Below are 20,974 nucleotides of genomic sequence, written 5' to 3'. Positions count from 1 at the left end.
ATCTACGCACATGCATGGAGTAGTGACGTGACCTGGCCACGCCCCCAGCCGGTTTTTAAAGCGGAGCGCCATATTCCCGGCCCTCTTCTCCTCTTCCCCTTCTCCACGCACGTGTCTCTCCCACAGGCCTGCACTTTCTGTCCTTTGTTTCTAATAAACTCTATAAGCGGGGAAAAAAAAAAAAAAAGTGAAAATACCCTGTCTTAGTTAGACTAGTTGAAGAAATGTATATTTTCTCAGAGCTCTAAATCTTTTTGACTGGGAAGTTGGTAGGCAGAGAAAGCATACATGAATATGGTGTTTAATTCTAACGTTGATTGTAAATTTTACACAATCAATACAAATTATTTATAAATGATTAATTCTTATAAATAAACATATATTATAAATGGATATATGGTAGGCTTGAGTGTGAAAGAAATCATGAATGTCAAGTGAGATTGTATACATATAATTGTTTGGTTCTAAGACTGCCAGTGTAAGTCTCACACACACTAGAGAAAGGCTCTATCATTAAGGTGTATCTCCAGACCCTGTCCTGTCTTGTATTGTCTTTATTTCTGTCTGTCTGTCTTTCTGATACAGTCTTGGTATATAGTCCTGGCTGTCCTGCAGTCTGTTATATTGACTAGATTGGCCTTGAGCTTGTGGTGATAAAGCTTTTGTAATGCTTCGATTTTTGTTGTAACTATACCCTTCTCCCTGGCTCAGTTAATTGTTTTCTTTTCTAAGGCAGGGGCTTAGCTCTGCCCCAGAGTGAAGTAGAAATTGCTCCATAGCCCAGGCTGACTTCAAACTTGCTTCATAGTACAGGTTGACCTCAAACTCCTGGTGTCTTCCTACATCAGCCTCCTGAGTACTGTGGTTACAGACGCATACCACCATGTTTGGTTTGTTCAGTGCTAGGAATCAAACCAAGGTCTTTGCACATGTTATCAACTAAGCCCCACCCCCAGATGGCAGTGTAGGTTTTATTACAAAATTGTAGTTTTCTCTTCATGGGTGTACATTTTCTGTGAGGTTTATTCTGGTAGTACTGATTGTAGTCACAAAAGAATCCCTGAAGTCCTAAAAGATCAAAGTTCTTTCTTGAGACTTGACTTCTCTCATATAGCATTGACTGACCTGGAATTCACTGTGTAGACCAGGCTGGTCTCCAACTCACAGAAATCTGTCTGCCTGCCTCTGCCTCCTGAGTGGTGGGATCAAAGGTGAGCGACACCATGCTTAGTGATCAAAGTTCTCAGGCTAAAATCCTGAAGTCTAAAAGTTTACCAAAGCACAGTCCTAAAAGATTGAAATCTCAGGGTTTTAAATCTGCAGAGCATGTTGAGCAATTGAAAGACACTTGCTGATGCAGAGATGTCTCCAGTATTACAAAACATCACAGGGTAAAACTATTAGAGACTGGACCATTGAGATAATAACCTTTAGTTTTTGCACTAATGGACATTGAACCTAGAGCCTCACACATGGCAGGCAAGTGCTCTACCACTGAGCCCTGATTTAAAAAACAAAACAAAAAGGAAACAACCCCTCAGGAGGCAGGGACAGGTAGATCTCTGAATTTGGGGCTAGCCTGGTCTACAGAGTTCCATGACGGCTACACAGAGAAACCCTGTCTCAAAAAAATAAAATAAAATAAAGAGGCTGTTTATTTATTGTGTGTGTCTCTGCTTGCACATGCCATGGAATGTGCGTGGAGGTCAGAGGACAACTTGCAGAGTGGGTTCTGTTTCTACCCCGTGTGTCTTTGGGATTGATCAAGTGTGTAGTTTCTTGGCAAATGCTCTTATCCACCGAGCCATGTGCCATCCTTTCCTCAGACTCTTATGTTCCTACTGCTTCTGTCGGGAAAACCAGGTGTTTTGCCTTGTCTAATGGACGTCAATTTCAAAACTACCTCTGCTGTTTGATTTTTAAAATGTGTGACGTTCTTGTTCCAGGTGGATCTGGAAATGGTAGAAGGTATCTGCACATTTATGTATTCATGGCTTTCCAGAAAAGTCAAAACACTTTGTAAATTTTCATTTGAAGATTTAGTACACTTAGTGAAATTTTGAAAATGGTCATCAGTATGTGAAAAAATCTATTTTCAATAAAAGGAAAAATATGAAAAAAGAAAGAAAGAAAATGGGAGTTTAATTGGTCATTTCCCTCTCCGCTTGACAGCTCATCTTTCTGTTTTTCTCCGCCTTCTAATTATCTGCTTTTCCTTCCTTGGCATTTCCTTCTGGTTTAGCTTTACGAGGAGCAGGTGGTGTTTTATTCACCATGCTCTCCACCCACTCCCTCAGGAAGTGCCTCTCCATGGTGTGCACAATGCACGGGTCTTAGACATATTTTGCTGATAGTCTGAAGCTTACTCACTTTGCAGGGAATGTAGGAATATGTGTTTCGTCTATTATCAGAGATGGAGATAAAGCTGAGCCTGACTACAGAGAACTATTACCCCTTATTTTAAACTTTTAGCATTATTTTTCTTATAATTTGGTGTGCTTTCTGTTCATCTCCATATCATTTCTGGCACTGGAATTAAATTACATAAAGAATTTTAGAAATTTAGAATTTGTTATATGCAGTTTTTCAAAATTCAACTCCAGAAGTGTGATATTGCAGCATTGACTCAGCATATAATCATGTGCGTGTGTGTGAAACTCCTGAGACTCCCCCAGTAAAGGAGGAGATGTCTTATTTGTATAGCTGCATTTGTAAAAGGTAACATTTCTCAAGATCTCATTTCTTCCAGTTGTTGTATATGAAATGGTAATTCATCAACATGTTGTGGTTGAGACTAGATCTCAGTTAGAGCCTGGCCTCAATTAGTGATCCTTCTGCCTTAGCTCTCTGAATGCTGAGATTACAGGCACGTGTCACCATGCCTAACTCATAGATTGTAGGAAATATTTAGTGTGGAGTAAGGCAGAAAGAGAGAGAGAGGGACGGAGGGAGAGGTAGAGTGGGCATGTACAGGGCCTTTGTGTCAGAAGAGGGCGCCAGATATCATTACAGATGGTTGTGAGCCACCATTTGGGTGCTGGGAATTGAACTCAAGACCTCTGGAAGAACAGCCAGTGCTCTTAACCTCTGGGCTTTGTTGGAACGACATGTTTCCAACAAAGTATCATTGTTGTTGTTTTTAAATAAATTTATTAGCTTTATTGTTTGGGGTTTTTGTTTGTTTTGTTTTAAAAGAAATTTTACTTGTACAGTTTTTTGGTGTCGTCTTACTGTTTATAGAAGTGTTTAAATTCTTCTGTTGTACACACAGTTGTATTTTGTCATCATCCGCATGAGAATGGATATGGCACCTCACTTAGGCTCTTTGGACTTCACCCTTTCAGGTCTTAATTTTTATGCCATACTAGTTATCAGAGAAAGAACATGTGTAAACAAAAATGGTGTTCCAGTCTTTAAAAAGATTTATAAAAGTTATATACTCTTTAAACTGCCTCCACGCCGGGCGTGGTGGCGCACGCCTTTAATCCCAGCACTCGGGAGGCAGAGCCAGGCGGATCTCTGTGAGTTCGAGGCCAGCCTGGGCTACCAAGTGAGCTCCAGGAAAGGCGCAAAGCTACACAGAGAAACCCTGTCTCGAAAAAAAAAAAAAAAAAAAAAAATAAACTGCCTCCACTTGAGCTAGCTGAATTACTTACTGTTTTTGCAGAGGTGGAAGCCTTGCACAAAGTGGAGGGCTGTACGTCTATTATATACGATGGGTACATGTTGATTGGGTAGCAACAACATGACATGGATAGTTTTAGAGAAATTAAGTAACTGCTCAGTTTAAAAATTAGCTACTGTAGGCCGGGCGGTGGTGGTGCACGCCTTTAATCCCAGCACTCAGGAGGTAGAGCCAGGTGGATCTCTGTGAGTTCAAGGCCAGCCTGGTCTACAGAGTGAGATCCAGGACAGGCACCAAAACTACACAGAGAAACCCTGTCTCGAAAAACAAAAACAAAAACAAAATTAGCTACTATAAGAATCAAGCCTAATTCAGATTTTTTACTTTTATTTTCAGGTGGAAGGTTTTCTTTATGTGTTTTAGAGGCAAGATAAGAGGGTCTTTCCCTAAGCCTCATTTTCTCACCCTCTGCTTATTGATATGCATCCCATTTTCTTTTTGCTAAGTTAAAGTAGGAAAAAAATGTTGAGAAATACTAATGTACCATTTTGTTGTGCCTGGTTTTAGGGAGTGTAATTTGTGTTTCAATCTCAGAAATGTTTAGAGATTCCTTTGTTTGTTTTTGTTTTTGTTTTTCTCTTTTTTAATTTTTGAGACAGGGTCTCCCTGTGTAAACCAGGGTGGCCTTAAACCTCACAGAGATCTGCCTGCCTCTTACTCCCTTGTGTTGGGATTTAAGGTGTGTGCCTCCATACCTGACAAGATACTTTTCTAAATCATGTTGTTTGGCAACATACAGAGGACAAGTTGTGCTGTGAGTCATCCTTGGAAGAACATGGTGGGAAGCTGAGCTGTGCATCTACTCAGTTGGGGTTCTCCTTTCAGGTTCGTTCATTTGAAACACGCAGGGCCAGGCAGGGGAGATGGCTCAGATGGAAAAGTTCTTGGGCTCCAGGCCTTACAGCCTGAGTTTGAGCCCAGACACCTGCCCTGGAAAGAGAACTGAATCTCATACGTTGTCCTCTGATTCCAGCCCTTGTGTGCGCATTGCATGTTTACACCTGTATACACACACACACACACACACACACACACACACACACACACTGTATATATACACACATACATAAATGAATAATAAAGAAAAACTGAGGGAAATCAGGTGTGGCACATGGCCTATAATTCAGCATTTGGGAGGCAAAGGCAAAATGAGTACGCAGCAAGTTCCAGGTCAGCCTGAGTTACACAGCAGGACTACTAAAACCACCACCACCCTCCAGAACACCGAGTGTTTTGGGGTGTGGTTCAGTGGTAGACCACATGTAGCATGGGTTGTAGCACCAGTCTAAGGGGCTAAAGTCCCAACAAGCAATAATGAAACAGAATATTGGGGAATACTCAGAGACTAAATACAGTTTATAGTCTTGATAACATCTCTACCTTTTATTCATATTTATAATTTATACTTTGTTTACTTTCAAAATGAATTTAAGAGAGTGATTTTAGGTTGCAAAGTAAATCGTAGCTACAGGTGTATACTCTTTTTTGTGTCTATTAAAACATATTTTGTGAAGTTTTTTCCTTTTTGTAAATGACTATAAGAATTTTGAGGTGGGCAGTGGTGGTGCAAGCCTTTAATCCCAGCACTCATGAGGCAGAGCCAGGCAGATCTCTGTGAGTTCAAGGCCAGCCTAGTCTACAGAGGGAGATCCAGGACAGGCACCAAAACTACACAGAAAAACCCTGTCTTGAAAAACAAAACAAAACAAAAATCAAAAAACAAAAAAAAAAAAAAAAAAGAAGACTTTTGAGTTTGAGCTTTGAAATGTCTCTAATTTGCCTAGGTAAGCAAGAAACTACTCTTAGATTTCTTCTGTGATTCATAAACAAGAGTACTCCAGTCTTAAAAGTTAGAATATTCTTTTGGGCAGCAGGAATAATAATTATTTGATCTTGTGTATAATAGTTATTTACCGAACTACAACTGGGTGAAGTTGGTATTTCAGAGAAAAATATAGCTCACAAATACAGATAGATGGGCACCAGTGTATTGCTAGACATGTGTAAGTAAATAGCCATGCACATAGACAGAGGAGGAGTAAACTGTTTAGCCTGATCCAACAGAGATCTGACTTCTTCCCTCTGGGTAGTCATTTACATCATTCTACCTGACAGGTGTGTGTGTGTGTGTGTGTGTGTGTGTGTGTGTGTGTGTGTGTGTGTGTGTGTGTGTCTGTCTGTCTGTCTGTCTTTAGTGAAGGGACAGGCCACACCCGTTAGTGTCAGGGAATGGCTTGGCCCAACCCAAGGTAGTCATGTCATTTAGTGTGGAGGCTTAGGGCCTTCTTACTGTCCAGGTGACTTGAGTTCAGTTACATGAGCAGTGCATCATGTTATGTAAAGATGCCTCCATAAAACCTCTACACTCCGAAATCGTCAACACCCACCGTGCTACATTGTTACGTGTGAGAGAGTAAAATAGCCCACTCCATGGGGAGGGGACAGGAAGTTTCAAATTTGGAATTCTCTCAGACCTGTCCTATATATTTTCTCTTGTGGCTTATTTTAACCTATATCCTTCTATTTTATTTCAGAATTTGAACATGATAGCTTTTAGTGAATTTCATGAGTGCGTCTAGTAAATTATTGAGCCTAAACATGGCTTTAGGAACCTTCCAAGTTTGGAGTTGGTATCAGAATTGAGGACATTTTTTAGTCTTGTGTTTTATATAAACTACAGACAGAATACATTATCAGACAGCCTCCTGGGAAGCAGTGTGGAAGTATCACGTAAGCGAAGAAAGATAAAATTAAGAAAGATAAAATTAAGCAAAATCAGGCAAGATGAGGGAAGAGAAAATTTTAAGATTTGCTAGAAACATTAACTAGTTATGAACAGGTGGAGACAGGCCGGAGAAAGGAACACGGGAGAGGTCCTGCTTGTTGCAAAGCTTGAGATGGGATGACAATTGCCAGGAGCAGTGTTTCCCATCCACTGGTGAGGACCCGTGTGACTCGGGAGGCTAAGCTTTACCTTTGAGTGGTTTCATCAAAGTCAGGCTGTCTTCTGTCTGCTGCTTGTCTAGTGTGGGTCCTTTCTTCCAGTCCCTTTGGATCCTTTCAGGTTCATGCTGTTTGTGAGGAAGGAGCAAAGCGGAGATGAGAAGCGGAAGCAAGAGACAGTAGAGGAACAGATAAAACTGCCTTTTTTCCATTCTTAGATGGAGGAAACCGTATTTCCTTTCATGCCACTGCCGCTGTTATCTGCCATACTCCTTAACTTTTTTGTTTGCTTGCTGAATTGTGTGGTCCTAAAAGGCAAGAAATGAGTTTGTTATTTCTCTCTTATTTAGCTGGACAAAGAAGGAAAGTAGCATTGATTAAATGCCTCTTGTATGATGTGTCACATGACTTGCCAATGTCACATGTAGCCACTTAAGATTTTTCAATGTTTATATTCCATAAACACGATTTAATAAACAGATGCTTTCATACATATTAATATTTATGATTTTATAACCAAATAAAACTGATGGATCACTTTTTTTAGTGAATCCTAATTACCAGTGATTTTATATACCAATAATCATTTACAAAAATACACAAACTCTTTTTCCTTCTTAAAGCTTTGGATTCCTTTGCCTATTAAATTGTGCTGTACTTTTCCTCATCATATTTTACCCTTATGTAATTCATTTTATATATTAACATATTTCATGAATATTGATCACCCTGTTTCTGCAATAAAAGTATATATGTAAATTTAATTCTAATGCATCTCCTAGTCATTACATTGTAGTCCTCATATAGTAAAGCCATACAAATGTAGTATAAATAATTAAATAAAAGAAAATAAAATGACCAGAAATAAATCTTTTAAATGAGGTGGTGAAACTATTTCTAAAACTTTGATTCAGTTGGTTTAATCTTTTGTGGATAAATAATACTTATTGCTGCAATGAAGTAGTGTTCAGTATTGCCATGTGTGTGTGTGGTACTGGGGCTGAGCCCAGGATTTTGTCAACTCTAGGCAAGTGTTCTTAGCTTCCCCTTCAAACCTTTTTCTGAGACAGAGTTTTGCTAAGTTTGCACCCTTAGGCCTGCTCCTGCCTCTTCAGTGCCAAGATTACAGGTGTGCAGACTTTACTTCTTTCCCTGCACCCTTGCACTGGCCGAGCAGTCTGTTCCCATTGTTTATTGGGTTGTAATAGAATTTTCAACAGTGTTGTTATTTAAACACTATCATAAAAGTCACACACCAGCTGATTATCTGATTAAGCTCTTCAGTATTATTGAAAGCAAAACTCAGAAACCACCAGGCTAGCTGATTACAGTCATAGAGACATGGCATTCAGGGAGGTATACTTGGAAAAGCTCTTAAGGCTCTTGCCTTCCCCTCCCCATGCTGGGCATCAAACCTAGGACTTCATGCAAGTTAGGTGTGATCCCTTGTATTCATCTGGGTTATAAGGGATTAGCTAAATTAGGTTAATTGAGGCGAGATGTCCCATCTTGAATGTGGTAGCATTCCATGGTCTGAGGACCTGTACTGCATAAAAAGGAGAAAGCTAGCTGGGCATAAGCATTTGCCACTCTCTACTTCCTGTCTGTGGATGCAATGTGACCAGCAGCCTCACATTCCTACTGCCATGCTATCCTCAGCACGATGGACTTCTTCAAATTGTGAGTCAAGTAAACCCTTCTTCTGAAGGTTGTTTTGGAAAGGTATTTTTTGTCGCAGCAATGAGGAAAGTAACTAACACTCTCTGAAAAGGGTTTCCTAAGTAGCTGGATTATACTCATTATTGGTCTTTTTCTCAGAGGCATCACGTTTGCCTGAACATTTCACAAAGTGTTGAGGAAGAGTTGATATTGTTAATTTCAGTATGGCTATGTTAAATGGTTTTTCTTGATGAATTGTTATCAACAATTATAAATAAACATGTATTAAAAAATACCCATTTTAAGGAGGACATCTGATTTCTAACCTCTGTGGCAAAGCTGGTTTTGTATGTGCAGCTAGAGTTTTCCTGCCTTGCCCACAGTCATGACAAATCTCTGTCACCCGCCAGTCCCACAGCCGCTCAGACCCAACCAAGTAAACACAGAGACTTACATTGCTTACAAACTGTATGGCTGTGGCAGGCTTCTTGCTAACTGTTCTTATAGCTTAAATTAACCCATTTCCATAAATCTATACCTTGCCACATGGCTCGTGGCTTACCGGTGTCTTTACATGCTGCTTGTCATGGTGTGGCTGGCAGTGTCTCCCTCCGCCTTCCTGTTCTCTCAATTCTCCTCTCTGTTAGTCCCACCTATACTTCCTGCCTGGCCACTGGCCAATCAGTGTTTTATTTATTGACCAATCAGAGCAACACATTTGACATACAGACCACAGCATTTGTGTTAGACTTACCAGATTTGCTCTTACAATAGAAAGAGTCTGACTTCATTTTTATCGTTTCTATGTCTGTGCGCATCTGACTGCGTGTGCAGATGTGTGTGGAAATGCCTGAAGAGCCAAGTAGAAGGCAGCACTGGATCCCTTGGCACTGGAGTATTTGTGAGCTGCCCAACATGGTTGTTGGGATCCAGACTCAGGCCTTCAGGACAGAGAAACAAGCATTCCTAAACAATCAGTCATCTCTCCAGGCAGACATTATTTCTCAGTTAAAATAAATGTGATGATATACATGCTCCTGTAACGACTTCCCTTGCTTCATCTCTCCTGCCTCCCCCCATCTCCTCCTTCCCCTCATTCTCTCTCTCCCCCCTTTTCTTCTGAGTTAAGAGTCTCACTATGTTGCCAGGGCTGTTTTAAACCCTTCACCTCAAGCGGTCCTTCTCTTTCAGCCTCATGAGTAAAAAAAAAAAAGGAAATCAGCATTACTTTTCTACATAGACCTCTGTTCCTTGTTATGGAGATAGAGAAAACATAACAGGCTTGAACAATGGAGTTGATGACCTGGAAGTGGTTGGTTGTCTGTTTCTGTGACAACCTCAAAAGAAAAGTCTTTTTATCTTCAGCAGTACAAATGAAAGATGCCTGTTATAACATTTATAGCAATCTATATTTTGTAGATAGAGAAACTGAGATAAAGGAGTGAGGTTCCTGTCTGTGGTCAGCAAGCTACTGAGGTGAGCTGGAAATTCCTGCTCCGTTGTGGGGTGCTTGCTGTGCATACATGAGGACCTGGTGTTTTGATCACTGTACCAGTATAACAAGCTGACTCTAGTCTTATGACCACTTGTAAAGCCAGCCCTGTGGGGACCGGACAGAGGAGGATCTCTGGGCCTTGCTTGCTGCCAGTCTAGCCGAAAAACGCCAGCTCCAGGTTCAGGGATAGTCTGTGCCTCAAAGGAATAGGATAGAGAGAAATAGAGGAAGATAGCTGGCACCCTCCCCTGGCCACTTAATTTGTGTGTACAGGCATGTCCATTCGTGCACATGTGCACATAGACCAGCTCCCCACTCATATCTACTAGCAACAGCAACCAAACCCTTCTTCTGGGCCTGGTGATGGAGGCTCATAATCCTGGTTTCTTGGGGAGGCTGAGACAAGAGGGCTACAAGATCAAAGTCTACCTGGGCTACACAGTAGGTTTAAAGCCAGCCTGGGCTGCTCAGTGAGACCCTTTCTCATTGTGAAAGGGGAAAAAGTGGGCCCTTGCTTAGCATGTATGTGCATATGTGTGTTTGGGGGAGAGTGGGGGTGGACATGAAAACGTGTGCTGTTCTTTTTTAGTACATAGCTTGGTACATGGTAAATGTTTACTATGTAGTTAATGAAGAATCACAGTGTTCTGTGAACTTTTAAAATCCTTAACACAGGAGTTAGTAGTTAAATTTGAAACTTCAGAAGAGAGTGCTGTTACATGTGATTCACTGCAGAGGAATACTAAAGGTACCTTGTGTTTCAGTCCATGGTCACATCGATGCCTTCACGCCTGGGGTGGTGCCAGAGGAAGTGACTAGTAACAGTGAAGAGCCCGCTGCTTGGGTATTCCTGATGTTTGTCAGTCAAGTCAGAGACATACACCAGTGTCATAGTGTTCATTTGATAGAACTCAACAGATGTGCCCTCCAGTTTGATCGGAGAACGTGCAGTCAGAGGAGTCTTGAGGCAGGTGTGTTTGTATGTTTGTCTGACCAGTGTGTTGTTGTGTGTTGCAGGTATTCTCTGAAACCAAATGACCAGATCTTGGCTGAAGACAAGCACAAGGAATTGTAAGTTCATTAGACCTCAGTTGTACATACTTCACTCTATGAAGTAGGTGTATGTAAGCCGCTTGATTTAAAAGTTACTTACGTGTACGTACACACACACACACACACACACACACACACACACACACACACACACACTATGGCTGTAATCTTAGTGGAATTAGAGTAATTTGCACTGTATAATTTGTGCTATATCAAATGTCCCCCAGGGTAATTGTTTGTGATACTCATTGAAATATGTCACATTGTATTTGATTTTCCAGATTGCTGTTATGTTTGGAAACACATCACTTCTTTTTCTTTCCTTGGATAAAACACGGAATTCATGGTTAATTTTGTAGTTTTATTCTGGTGCTTTTTCTAGCACTTGCTAAAGATGAATAAACATGATTCTATTTCTTTTATAGTTTTATACAAAAGCAAATACCTCTCTGTTGTTTAGAATAAAGTACTTCAAATATGAAGCCTGGATTTTTTTTTTAATGTAAATCTATCTTTTAGACTTCTTTTTTTTTTTTTTTTTTTTTTTCACTTTTGAGAACTACTTACCATGGGATGCTGGGATATTTTCTTTGACATTTTTCAGCTGGAAGGTGGTATTTTAAAGATTGCCATCTGACAAGGACTGTCAGTATTTTAGTTACAAATGATCGGTTTGGAAAATTTGTAACTTATGTCAGTCTTTTGAATAGGATTGTCTAAAGAGGGAAGCTTTAAACTTTTTATATGGTTCTATTTTGTTTTAGTCTATTTTCCCCATTATTCAGTAAAGAAAATGCTGGTAATGTTGAATATTATATAAACAGGCAGCATCATCACTGTAAAAGGAAGAATTGGAGGACTTAATTCTAATTATATCCTTAGGTTACACCATATTACTTATTCTGCGTATCAATTAAGTCTGTATTCCATTTATAATTATATTGATTTTCCAAAGTCCCTTGGAAATTTTCTTAGTGTATTAGATACATTTTAATGTTAAAGACATTTAATTAATTAATTATAAAATTCTCACTTTGTAGTTCTGGATGACAAAGTATCACTATGCCCTGGCTACTTTTGAACTCAGAGCAACCCTCTGCCATCCAGGCGCCGGGATGATGGGTTACGGAACAGAGCCACAACACCCTGTAGCCATTTTATCCTCATATCTAACTCATAGCCCTCTGGATTTACTTAACTGAGTCTTCATCTGTATACACAGCACATAGGCACTATGTCCTGTTTGTTATGTAACATTTGAATTGTCTGCTTTTCCGTTTGTTTTAATGTTTATTTGTTAGCTGTCCAATATACAGTTCACCTCCATGTTAAGAACTTGACTAATGATTTTTTTATGTCAGAAGACTTCCCCTTAAATTACTGGGTTTAATAGTTAAGAGTTTCTTGTTTTGGTTTTTTTTTTTTTTTTGCTTTTGTGCTTCTAAATTTCTTATGCTAGAATTTTGAATAAGGGAAATCATAGGTGTGACTTTCTTTTTATTTAATAAAGCCTTCTTTTTCTTCTTCCCTGTCCCTGTGGGGCGTTTACCCACCACCCCCACAGTTCCCCAGAGTTTTCTTGAGTGTGAGCAGCAGGAACTATTAGATAGAAGGATTTATTGCGGAGAATATTGCGGAGATAAACAGTTAGAAAATAAAGGATAGCCTCGAGAGGGCCTGGAACCTTTTCCAACGGGCCCAACTGTCTCTGCCCCAGGGTTTTTATAGAGAAGCCAAGAGGTGGAGCAAAAGACCTCCTCCCCCAGCACTGCCAAGTGCAGACCATCTCAGACACCTGCACTCAGGCCCGTGGTCCTAATCATCCTCTATGCGGACCTGCTGGGTAAAGCTACGAGGAACCAGAGAATGGGCTCCCACAGGTTCCCCTCTTTTGGCATAGACTTTCATTCACTTTCATCTTTGCATACTACCATGCTGGCCCTAAACTCATAGTGATCCACCTGCCTCTGCTCCTTGAGTGGGGGCATAACCATACACTACTATGTTTGGCTATTCAGTTTGTTTTTGAGGTAGATCATCATTATTGTTGCATGTGCCATTTAATCCCTTTTTATTGCTGATTAGTATGGCTTTTTTTTTTTTTTTTTTTTTTTTTAAGACAGGGTTTCTTTGTATATCCCTGGCTATCCTGGATAGTATGGTATTTTTATCTGAATAGTTTATCTGTTCTTTATTGGTTAGTATTGGCAGTTGGGTGACTTTTTCTGTTTTCTGTCATGTAGTTTCTTTGACCTCTGCCCTAACAAAAACTTCCAATTGAATATGAATAGAATCTTGAGTTAAAATTCGTCTTCAGCTCTTCATGAAAGATGTTTATAAATAATCTCATTTTTGTCTTCAAAATCCAAATAGCTGGAATTCTCACTGAGAAGGTAGAAATGCTAATCACCTTCGTTTGATGATGACACATTGTGTGCATGTGTTGAATTGTTGAACTTTACTATGCCCTATAAATATGAACAAATATTTTATATCTGTTAAAAAGAATAGCCCAAATCTCTTTGTGCTTAAGACTAATGCTTTAAAAAATTTGCAATATAGATACAAAGCAAATTTTATGGCTGAGAAGACAGCCCAGTGAGTAGAGAGCTTGCCAGGCAAGTGTGAATCCCTAGATCACATGGAACATAAGTACATAGTGTCTCGGTAGTGCCAGTGCTCTGGCGTTGAGACAAGAGGTGGGGATGGAGGACTTCCCCAAAGCTTGTGGGACAGCAAGATTGTTGTGCTCAGTGGCAAACAACAGATTGACTCTGCTTAAAACAAGATGGGTCATGATGACCAACACCCGAGGTTGTCCTCTGACCACCACATATTTGCTGTGGTATACATACACTTGCACTTAACACACATGTAAAGTACATATGTACACACGTACGTGTATATACATACACGAAAAAAATACCAAAATGTAATTATCTGATCAACGATGCATATATTATCCTATAAAACACTATTATTAACTCTTGTTTTTGTTTTATTTTATTTTTGTTTTTCGAGGCAGGGTTTCTCTGTGTAGCTTTGGAGCCTGTCCTGGAACTTGCTCTGTAGACCAGGTTGGCCTCAAACTCACAGAGATCCGCCTGTCTCTGCCTCCCAAATGCTGGGATTAAAGGTATGCACCATACCGCCTGCCTCTATTATTGATTCTTATATTCAAAATAATCAATTCATTATGATATTGTTAAAAAAAAAACTGGATACTATCACATTACTCACTTTACCTACACTGTACCCTGATTCAATGTATACAAACAAGCTATCAGTAAGTGGTAGTAGTTATTGCTTTATGTGGAATCACTGTTTTTATTAAAAATATACTGATAGTTGGTATTGCTTTATGAGAAATAACTATTTTCTATTAAAAATTGTCTTAGTTCCCAAAATCTGATGAATCAGATTCCATCAACAGTCACTCATACTTCATGGACACTCTCTCCAACCTCTTCCTGGAAAACCCACTTGTCACACGGAAGATATTAGTCAGCAGTGATATTTGTTTCTCTTAGCAGAATGATTTTCCTTGTTTCTACACACGGAATACTCTGCTCTAGGGGATGATTTTAAGTTAGGGAAGTAGAACAGGTACAGTTGTGATGTGATTAATCCAAAACTATGGGCTTCATGCTTGGCTCTGTGAATAATTCCATAATGAAATTGGTTATTAGTTTTCTATGGATTTTTTTTTTTACTTCATTGCAATCTTAGTTTTATAAGTGGAATAACTTAAGATAAGAAAAGTGTCACATTTGTTCAATAGTTTTTTTCCTTGCTTGTGCCAGTTACTGTGTATGAGCTTAACACATCTATGAAAAAGTACACCCGAGAAACAGTCTAAAGAGAGAATGGTGCATTTTGGCTCACAGACTCAGACTTCAGTCCAGGGTGGCTTGGCTGTAGGAGTGTGGCAAGACAGAACATGGTATAAAGGTGTGCTAGAGGAAAGCTGCTCTGGAAGCCAGCAAGAGAGATAGAGACAGAGATTCAGAGGGAGGTGTAGGTATGAAGGAGGGAGAGAGATCGGAGAAAGTGAGAAAGGACAGTTGCCAGGAATGAGATATTCATTTTACAGGCACACCACCTCCAACGAGTCCCCACATCTTCCTATTTTTATCACCTCAATAATGCCATTAAATTCTTAATCTGTCAGTAAGGTAGTCCATGGATTAAGACAGAACTCCCGTGATTCATTCTTGATCTGAAAGTCTTATTTTTGAATATTGCATTAAGGACCAAGCCTTCAACGAATGCCAGGGGCTGGGGAGTTGCATTTTATATCCATGCCATATGGTACTAGGCACCATTCAAAGATACTGTATAGTTTTTGTATATCTATCATGTCTCAGCAAAGTTATTGAAAAAGTGAAAGATAATAACTTCATTTGTAAATAAGAGACTTAAGAATAGTTTGTTTTCTTATTTTTGGACAGATCTACAATGTAGAAGAAAGAACCATTTTTTTTTACACAAATGTATTCGTTTTATAAGTATGTAAATTTTATATTGCTTTGAATATGAATAGTGTATTGAGATGTGAACTTGAAGATTCATGTAAGAAAAGTTGATAGTTGGTAAAGTTATTACTGAAAGCTTATCCATACTACTTTATAGAAAGCAAACTTGATAGCTGATATTTTTTTCTCCACTTTGCTATACTCTACAAAGCAGGAGGAAATATCAGATACCTCTTAAAGGGACTTAGATTTATTTGCTTGACCCTTTAAGACAAGATGCTAAGGTAAAGTCTAATACCCCATTTTGTCATGAATATGGCGAGAGCCATATTAATAAAGTGACCTGTTATAGGTTAATATGCCCATTTAATGACAATGCTGAGCCAGAAACTGGTCTTCTGATTCCTATTGAAAATGTTTTGTTTTTGGTTACATCAAAAAGCTCCCTAAACATACACTAATTTTATTTATTTTTAAAGATTATTTTATTTTGTGTGTATGAGTGTTTTGCTAGCATATATATGTATGTATACCATATGTGTGCATGGTCCCTGTGGAGGCTAGAAGCGGTTCTCAGGATCCCTGGACCTAGATTTACAGATGGTTATGAGCTGCCATGTGGGTGCTGTGAACCAAACCCTAATCCTTTGCAAAAACATCAAGTGGTCTTATCTGCTAAATTAACTCTCCATGCCCTTACACAGTAATTTTAAAAGGTTAATTTTAGATTTAGTAACTGATAAGAATCAACACAATATCTTGCTGCCTAAATTAATATCACAGGACCAATTTGTGATTTTAGAACCAATACTAAGTGGGTTGCAGAAAAATCAACCAAGTATTGTATATGCTGTGGGAGGTCAGTTCCCACTTTTTCCAAGGTTCCTATGAGGAGGAGAGAGGATTAAGAAATATTAGGGCCGGGTGGTGGTGGCGGTGGCGGCGGCGGCGGCGGCAGCGGCGGCGGCGGCGGCGCAGCATGCCTTTAATTCCAGCACTTGGGAAGCAGAGCCAGGTGGATCTCTGTGAGTTCGAGGCCAGCCTGGTCTCCAAAGCGAGTTCTGGAAAGGCACAAAGCTACACAGAGAAACCCTGTCTTGAAAAACAAAAAACAAAAAACAACAAAAAAAAAAGAAATATTAGGTAAAAAGATAGCGAAGAGGAGAAAGACAGAAACACAGGATAGCTTAGGGAGGACCTGGGTCAGTACCCAATGGCCTTTTCTGTTTATTCAAAAGGCTTTTTATAACAATGCAAAGGGGAGAGGCAAAAGACCTCCTTCTTGCTAGATCAAAGCACACCATACAGCCAAGTGTAGACCCTTCCAAACTCCTGATAACCACACCCATGGTCAAATCATCCCCTTATGCAGTCCTGCTGGGAAAAGCAAGCTCAGATTCTCTGAACCTGAGTAATTTGGGCTTCCACAATATGCATGGCTTCCAAATTGAAGACACTTAAAATTCCTTTAAGGTAAGGCAAAAATACAAAGGTTTATATCAGATTCATACAAAAAATGTTTATGCTTATGAAATGTCAGACTCATAATTTGAGTTCTATTCTACATTTTGTATCTGTTTTATATGAAATAATATTGAGCCTGTTTTGTGCTTTTCATTTCTTTGAGTACCTTGAGTATCTTACTCAGGACCCTCATCATTGGCATCTTTGTTTGCCTTAGATCTCCTTCCTCTAGACCATGTCAGACTTCTCTCTTAGTCTTTTTGATTCTATGCTTGTTTCCATCGGGAAATTTAACCTCCAAGATACCAGTCTCCTTTATGTAAGAGACATTTATTCATGTTTGTTTTTTGTTTGTTTCCAGTGGTGGGGACCAAACTTGGCCTCATGGATACAGGCAAGCACTCTTAACACTGAGCTACATCCTGGCAGGCCCCAGAATCATATTTTAAAGTTGTCTTTCTATGTAGTCTTAATCTTTGCAAGGGAACTTTGCTACATTGCTTTTTAAATTGGTCTTTGAAAAAGCTCCTTTGGGTGTCTACTAACTAGTTGGTTCTTTTTTATTTTTGGGACAGGGTTTCTCTGTGTAACAGGCTGGCCTGGAACTTGCTTTGTAGACTAGGCTGGCCTTGAACTCACCGAGATCTGCCTGCCCCTGCCTCCTGAGTGCCGGATCAAAGGTGTGCACCATCATCACCACCACCCACTGGGCACTAGTTGGTTCTTGTGAAGCTGCTACTCTGGGAATAAATACTCAACCTGTGTTAGAATCCTTTGGTCCTTTCTTGCTGATTTCATCAGGTACCTTCTTTTTGGATCCCAGACTAGCATCAAATGAGGTCATTTAAGTCTTAAGCTATCCCACAAATGACTCAAACTTTTCTTATAAATTTAATGGTGGAATCTAAGAGGCTATATCTAAAGAGATTACTAAATAAGGTAAAATAGGGATTATAATGGGAAATCATTATTCCAAAGCCCAGGTGTTATTTGAGAGACAGCTTTTCCAAGAGTAGAATTCTGTGCAAAAGGCTATCAGTACTCGAGTCCAAGGCAGGGTGATTGTGTGTTCCAGGTCAGCCTGGGCTACATAAACTTCTAAGCCAAGAAAGGTGTTATGAATATTAGCATGTACACAAACCTACAACCATACTTTTATGCATTTATGTATACTTAATTTTTTAAAAAGATTTATTTATTTTTATGTGCATTGGTATTTTCTGGGTATATGTCTATGTGAGGGCATTGGATCCCTGGAACTGTACTTACTTATAGTTGTGAGCTGCCATGTGGGTGCTAGGAGTTGAACCCTGGTCCTCTAGAAGAGCAGCCAGTGCTCTTAACTCCTGAGCCATCTCTCCAGTCCTGGTATATTTAAATTTTAGTGTACATAGTTTCTTTTTAGCTTCATTAAATTCCTTTAAAAGAAGATTTTCAGCCGGGCGGTGGTGGCGCATGCCTTTAATCACAGCACTTGGGAGGCAGAGGCAGGCGGATCTTTGTGAGTTCAAGGCCAGCCTGGTCTACAAAGCGAGTTCCAGGAATGGCGCAAAACTACACAGAGAAACCCAAGAAGATTTTCTTGATTTTTTTCTTATGTATATAATTTTCCCTCCATTTATGTGTATATCATCTGCATGCAATACCTGAAGAGGCCAGGAGAGGGCGGCAGAACTCCCAAAACTGGAGTTGTAGAGAGAGAGGGTTGTGAGCAGCCATGTGGGTACTGGGAACTGAATCTTCTTGTAAGTGCAGCCAGTGCTCTTAAGTGCTGAGATCCCCATACCACCTCTAAAGATAAAGTGTAATTATTACTTTTTTACAAAGAAAACATTAAATGCAAAAGGCAGAACAACTAAAATAATTTCTCAACTGTCAGGCTCAGATGTGTCATCAGATACCTCACTGAAAACTCAGAGGAGAAGGTTCAAATTGCTAACAACACACTGACTCCCTTTACTGGTTAGGTCAGCAGTTAGGAATGCCTATACACTTCTTTAAAAATTTAACTTTTTTTTTTTTTTCTGAGACAGGGTTTCTTTGTATAGCCTTGGCTATAGAACTTGCTCTGTAGACCAGGCTGGCCTCAACCTCTGCCTCCTGAGTGCTTTGTGGTGGGATTAAAGGTGTGCACATTAACCTAGACAGGTCTGTTTAGTGCTTTTCCCTGAACCTTGGACCTTTATTGCCCAAGAGGCTGATGCAGGAGGATTCTGAGTTTATGACCAGCCTGGGCTGATAGCATGATCTCTTTCTCAAACAGCAAAACAATTCATACCCACCAAGAAGCCAATCAATTTCTTTAATTTTTTCTGACAACAGAATAGGTTTAACTTATAATGGTGTTGTGTCCTGATAGACATTGCTAAGCTTCTAATAAAATTCAAAATATATATGTGCTAAAAATCTTACACTGACACTTCCTTGAGACCAGTATACACTTGCTTCATATTTAAAACATGAAGTACTCATTACCCATCTCCCCTGGGAACTTGAGTACACTAATGTTCGGAGGCCTTGTTTTTGAGACTGAAGCTGTTATGTGGACTTGTTCTCCAAAGAATCAAGAGACATCTTATTAACTAATTGAAAAACAAAACTAAACAAAACCACTACCAGTTCTAATGGCAGTTAATGAATGTATATTTTGTGTCTTCTTGGAAATGGAATGCTACCACATGCATGTTGTCTGTGGTACTTTGAGTCAGCTAATCATTGAGATAGATTTGTGGAGAATAATCTTAGCTCAAAGCAGTGACTGGAATCTGTGACTTCCAGCAGACTGTGACTGGAAATTTGTTTTATTATCATTTTATTCTTTGGTGCTAGCTCCCTCTGTGGAACTCTATAAAGACTGCAGCATGATTTCTCATAATGTAACGGAGCAATTAAGATACTATGCAAACTAGATTGGAACCTTCCCTTGAAGTTTTCGTTATTTCTTAATCAGTTCCATGTGACAGTTTGACCTTGGAGCCATCCCTCAAGTCCCCTTCTATTGTCGTTGTTTTGTTTTTTTAATATTTATCATTACAAAAGTACTTCCCAATGCAGCATGTAATAATGCATTAATTTGTATTATTCTTGAAACTGTTTAGTGTTAGAAATTGTTTTAATAAGAAATTTAAAATATTGCCTAAATATCACAAGTAATGTAAATCCTTCACTTTGGCATATTTAAATGTTGCTCTCTTTATACTTTCTTAGCAGAGAGCAAAAATCTTTATTTTTCCACAACATTTGAATCAATTTTGTTTATAAGTGTTTCTAATTGTAGCAACCTCTTCGTGTTGCTAATCAAGTTTACACAGTTACTGTAACTGCTCTTTTGGGTTGCAGCTTTTTAAAAAGAAGTTTTAGGTTTCTCTAATCAGATTTTTTTTTAAAAAAAAATATGTTGTTCTGGGCTTTGGATGTAGCTCAGTGTTTTGAGTGCTTGCTTAGCCTATTCAAGGGCCTGTGTGTGTGTGTGTGTGTGTGTGTGTGTGTGTGTGTGTGTGTGTGTGTTTAGTGGATGAGAGCATAAACCTTTTAGGTACTTAATCTCTCAAAAGTCATGAGATTTGCTGGACCCCTATCAGAGAACTTCCTTCTGCAGTTGATGGGAATTAACACAGAGATTCACAACTGGACAATATGCAGAGAGTCAGAAATTTTGGAGCACTTAATAATAAATAGGATGTTTTCACGAACCCTTAGGGATCTGTTCTGAAGAGGAGATGGGAAGACGGTAAGAACCAAAGGTGATGGATGACTCCAAGAAAACAGTGTCTTCCAGACACAGCAGGACTGATGCACATACAAACTCAGGAGACGGTGGCAGCATGCACAGGACCTGCACAGTTCAAGCCAGACAGGGTCCCATCCCTGAGAGGAAAGTAGACAGAGGCTCTCACCCCTACCCAAGAAGCTATCTACAGTTGATCCCCTCTGGCAAAGGGGAAGTCAGTTCTCTAATGGAGTGGCTGTATCATCCACACTACAGGGCAGGCCCCAAGCCCAGGAGTAGTTGGTCAACACAAAATAAATTCAGCAGTATTGTCATGGGCTTTTTGTTTCATTTTGTTTTGTTTTGGCACTTTTTTCTCTTATTGGTCTTTTGCTTTTTTGTTTTTGTTTCTGGGTTTTTTTTTTTTTTGAAAGAGGAAATTGAGTGGGTTGTGAGGTGGAAGTGGGAAGGATCTAGGAGGAACTGGGGGA

At 39.6% G+C, this 20,974-nt stretch overlaps 1 protein-coding gene across 2 annotated transcripts in view; it reads left to right on the top strand.

Moving 5' to 3' along the window:
* Adk (adenosine kinase) overlaps nt 1–20,974 on the top strand; it is a 400,038-nt gene that overhangs the window by 43,165 nt on the left and 335,899 nt on the right. For both annotated transcript variants that reach the window (XM_028879766.2, XM_028879767.2), the window contains exon 3: nt 10,800–10,853. In XM_028879766.2, coding sequence (XP_028735599.1) covers nt 10,800–10,853 — 54 coding nt within the window. The remainder of the gene's footprint in view (nt 1–10,799; nt 10,854–20,974) is intronic.

This window comes from Peromyscus leucopus, chromosome 9 (genome assembly GCF_004664715.2).
Source record: "Peromyscus leucopus breed LL Stock chromosome 9, UCI_PerLeu_2.1, whole genome shotgun sequence".
In the NCBI taxonomy this organism is placed as follows: Eukaryota; Metazoa; Chordata; class Mammalia; order Rodentia; family Cricetidae; genus Peromyscus; species Peromyscus leucopus.
The sequence above is the reverse complement of the archived record's forward strand: the minus strand, read 5'-3'. Positions and strand labels throughout refer to the sequence as shown.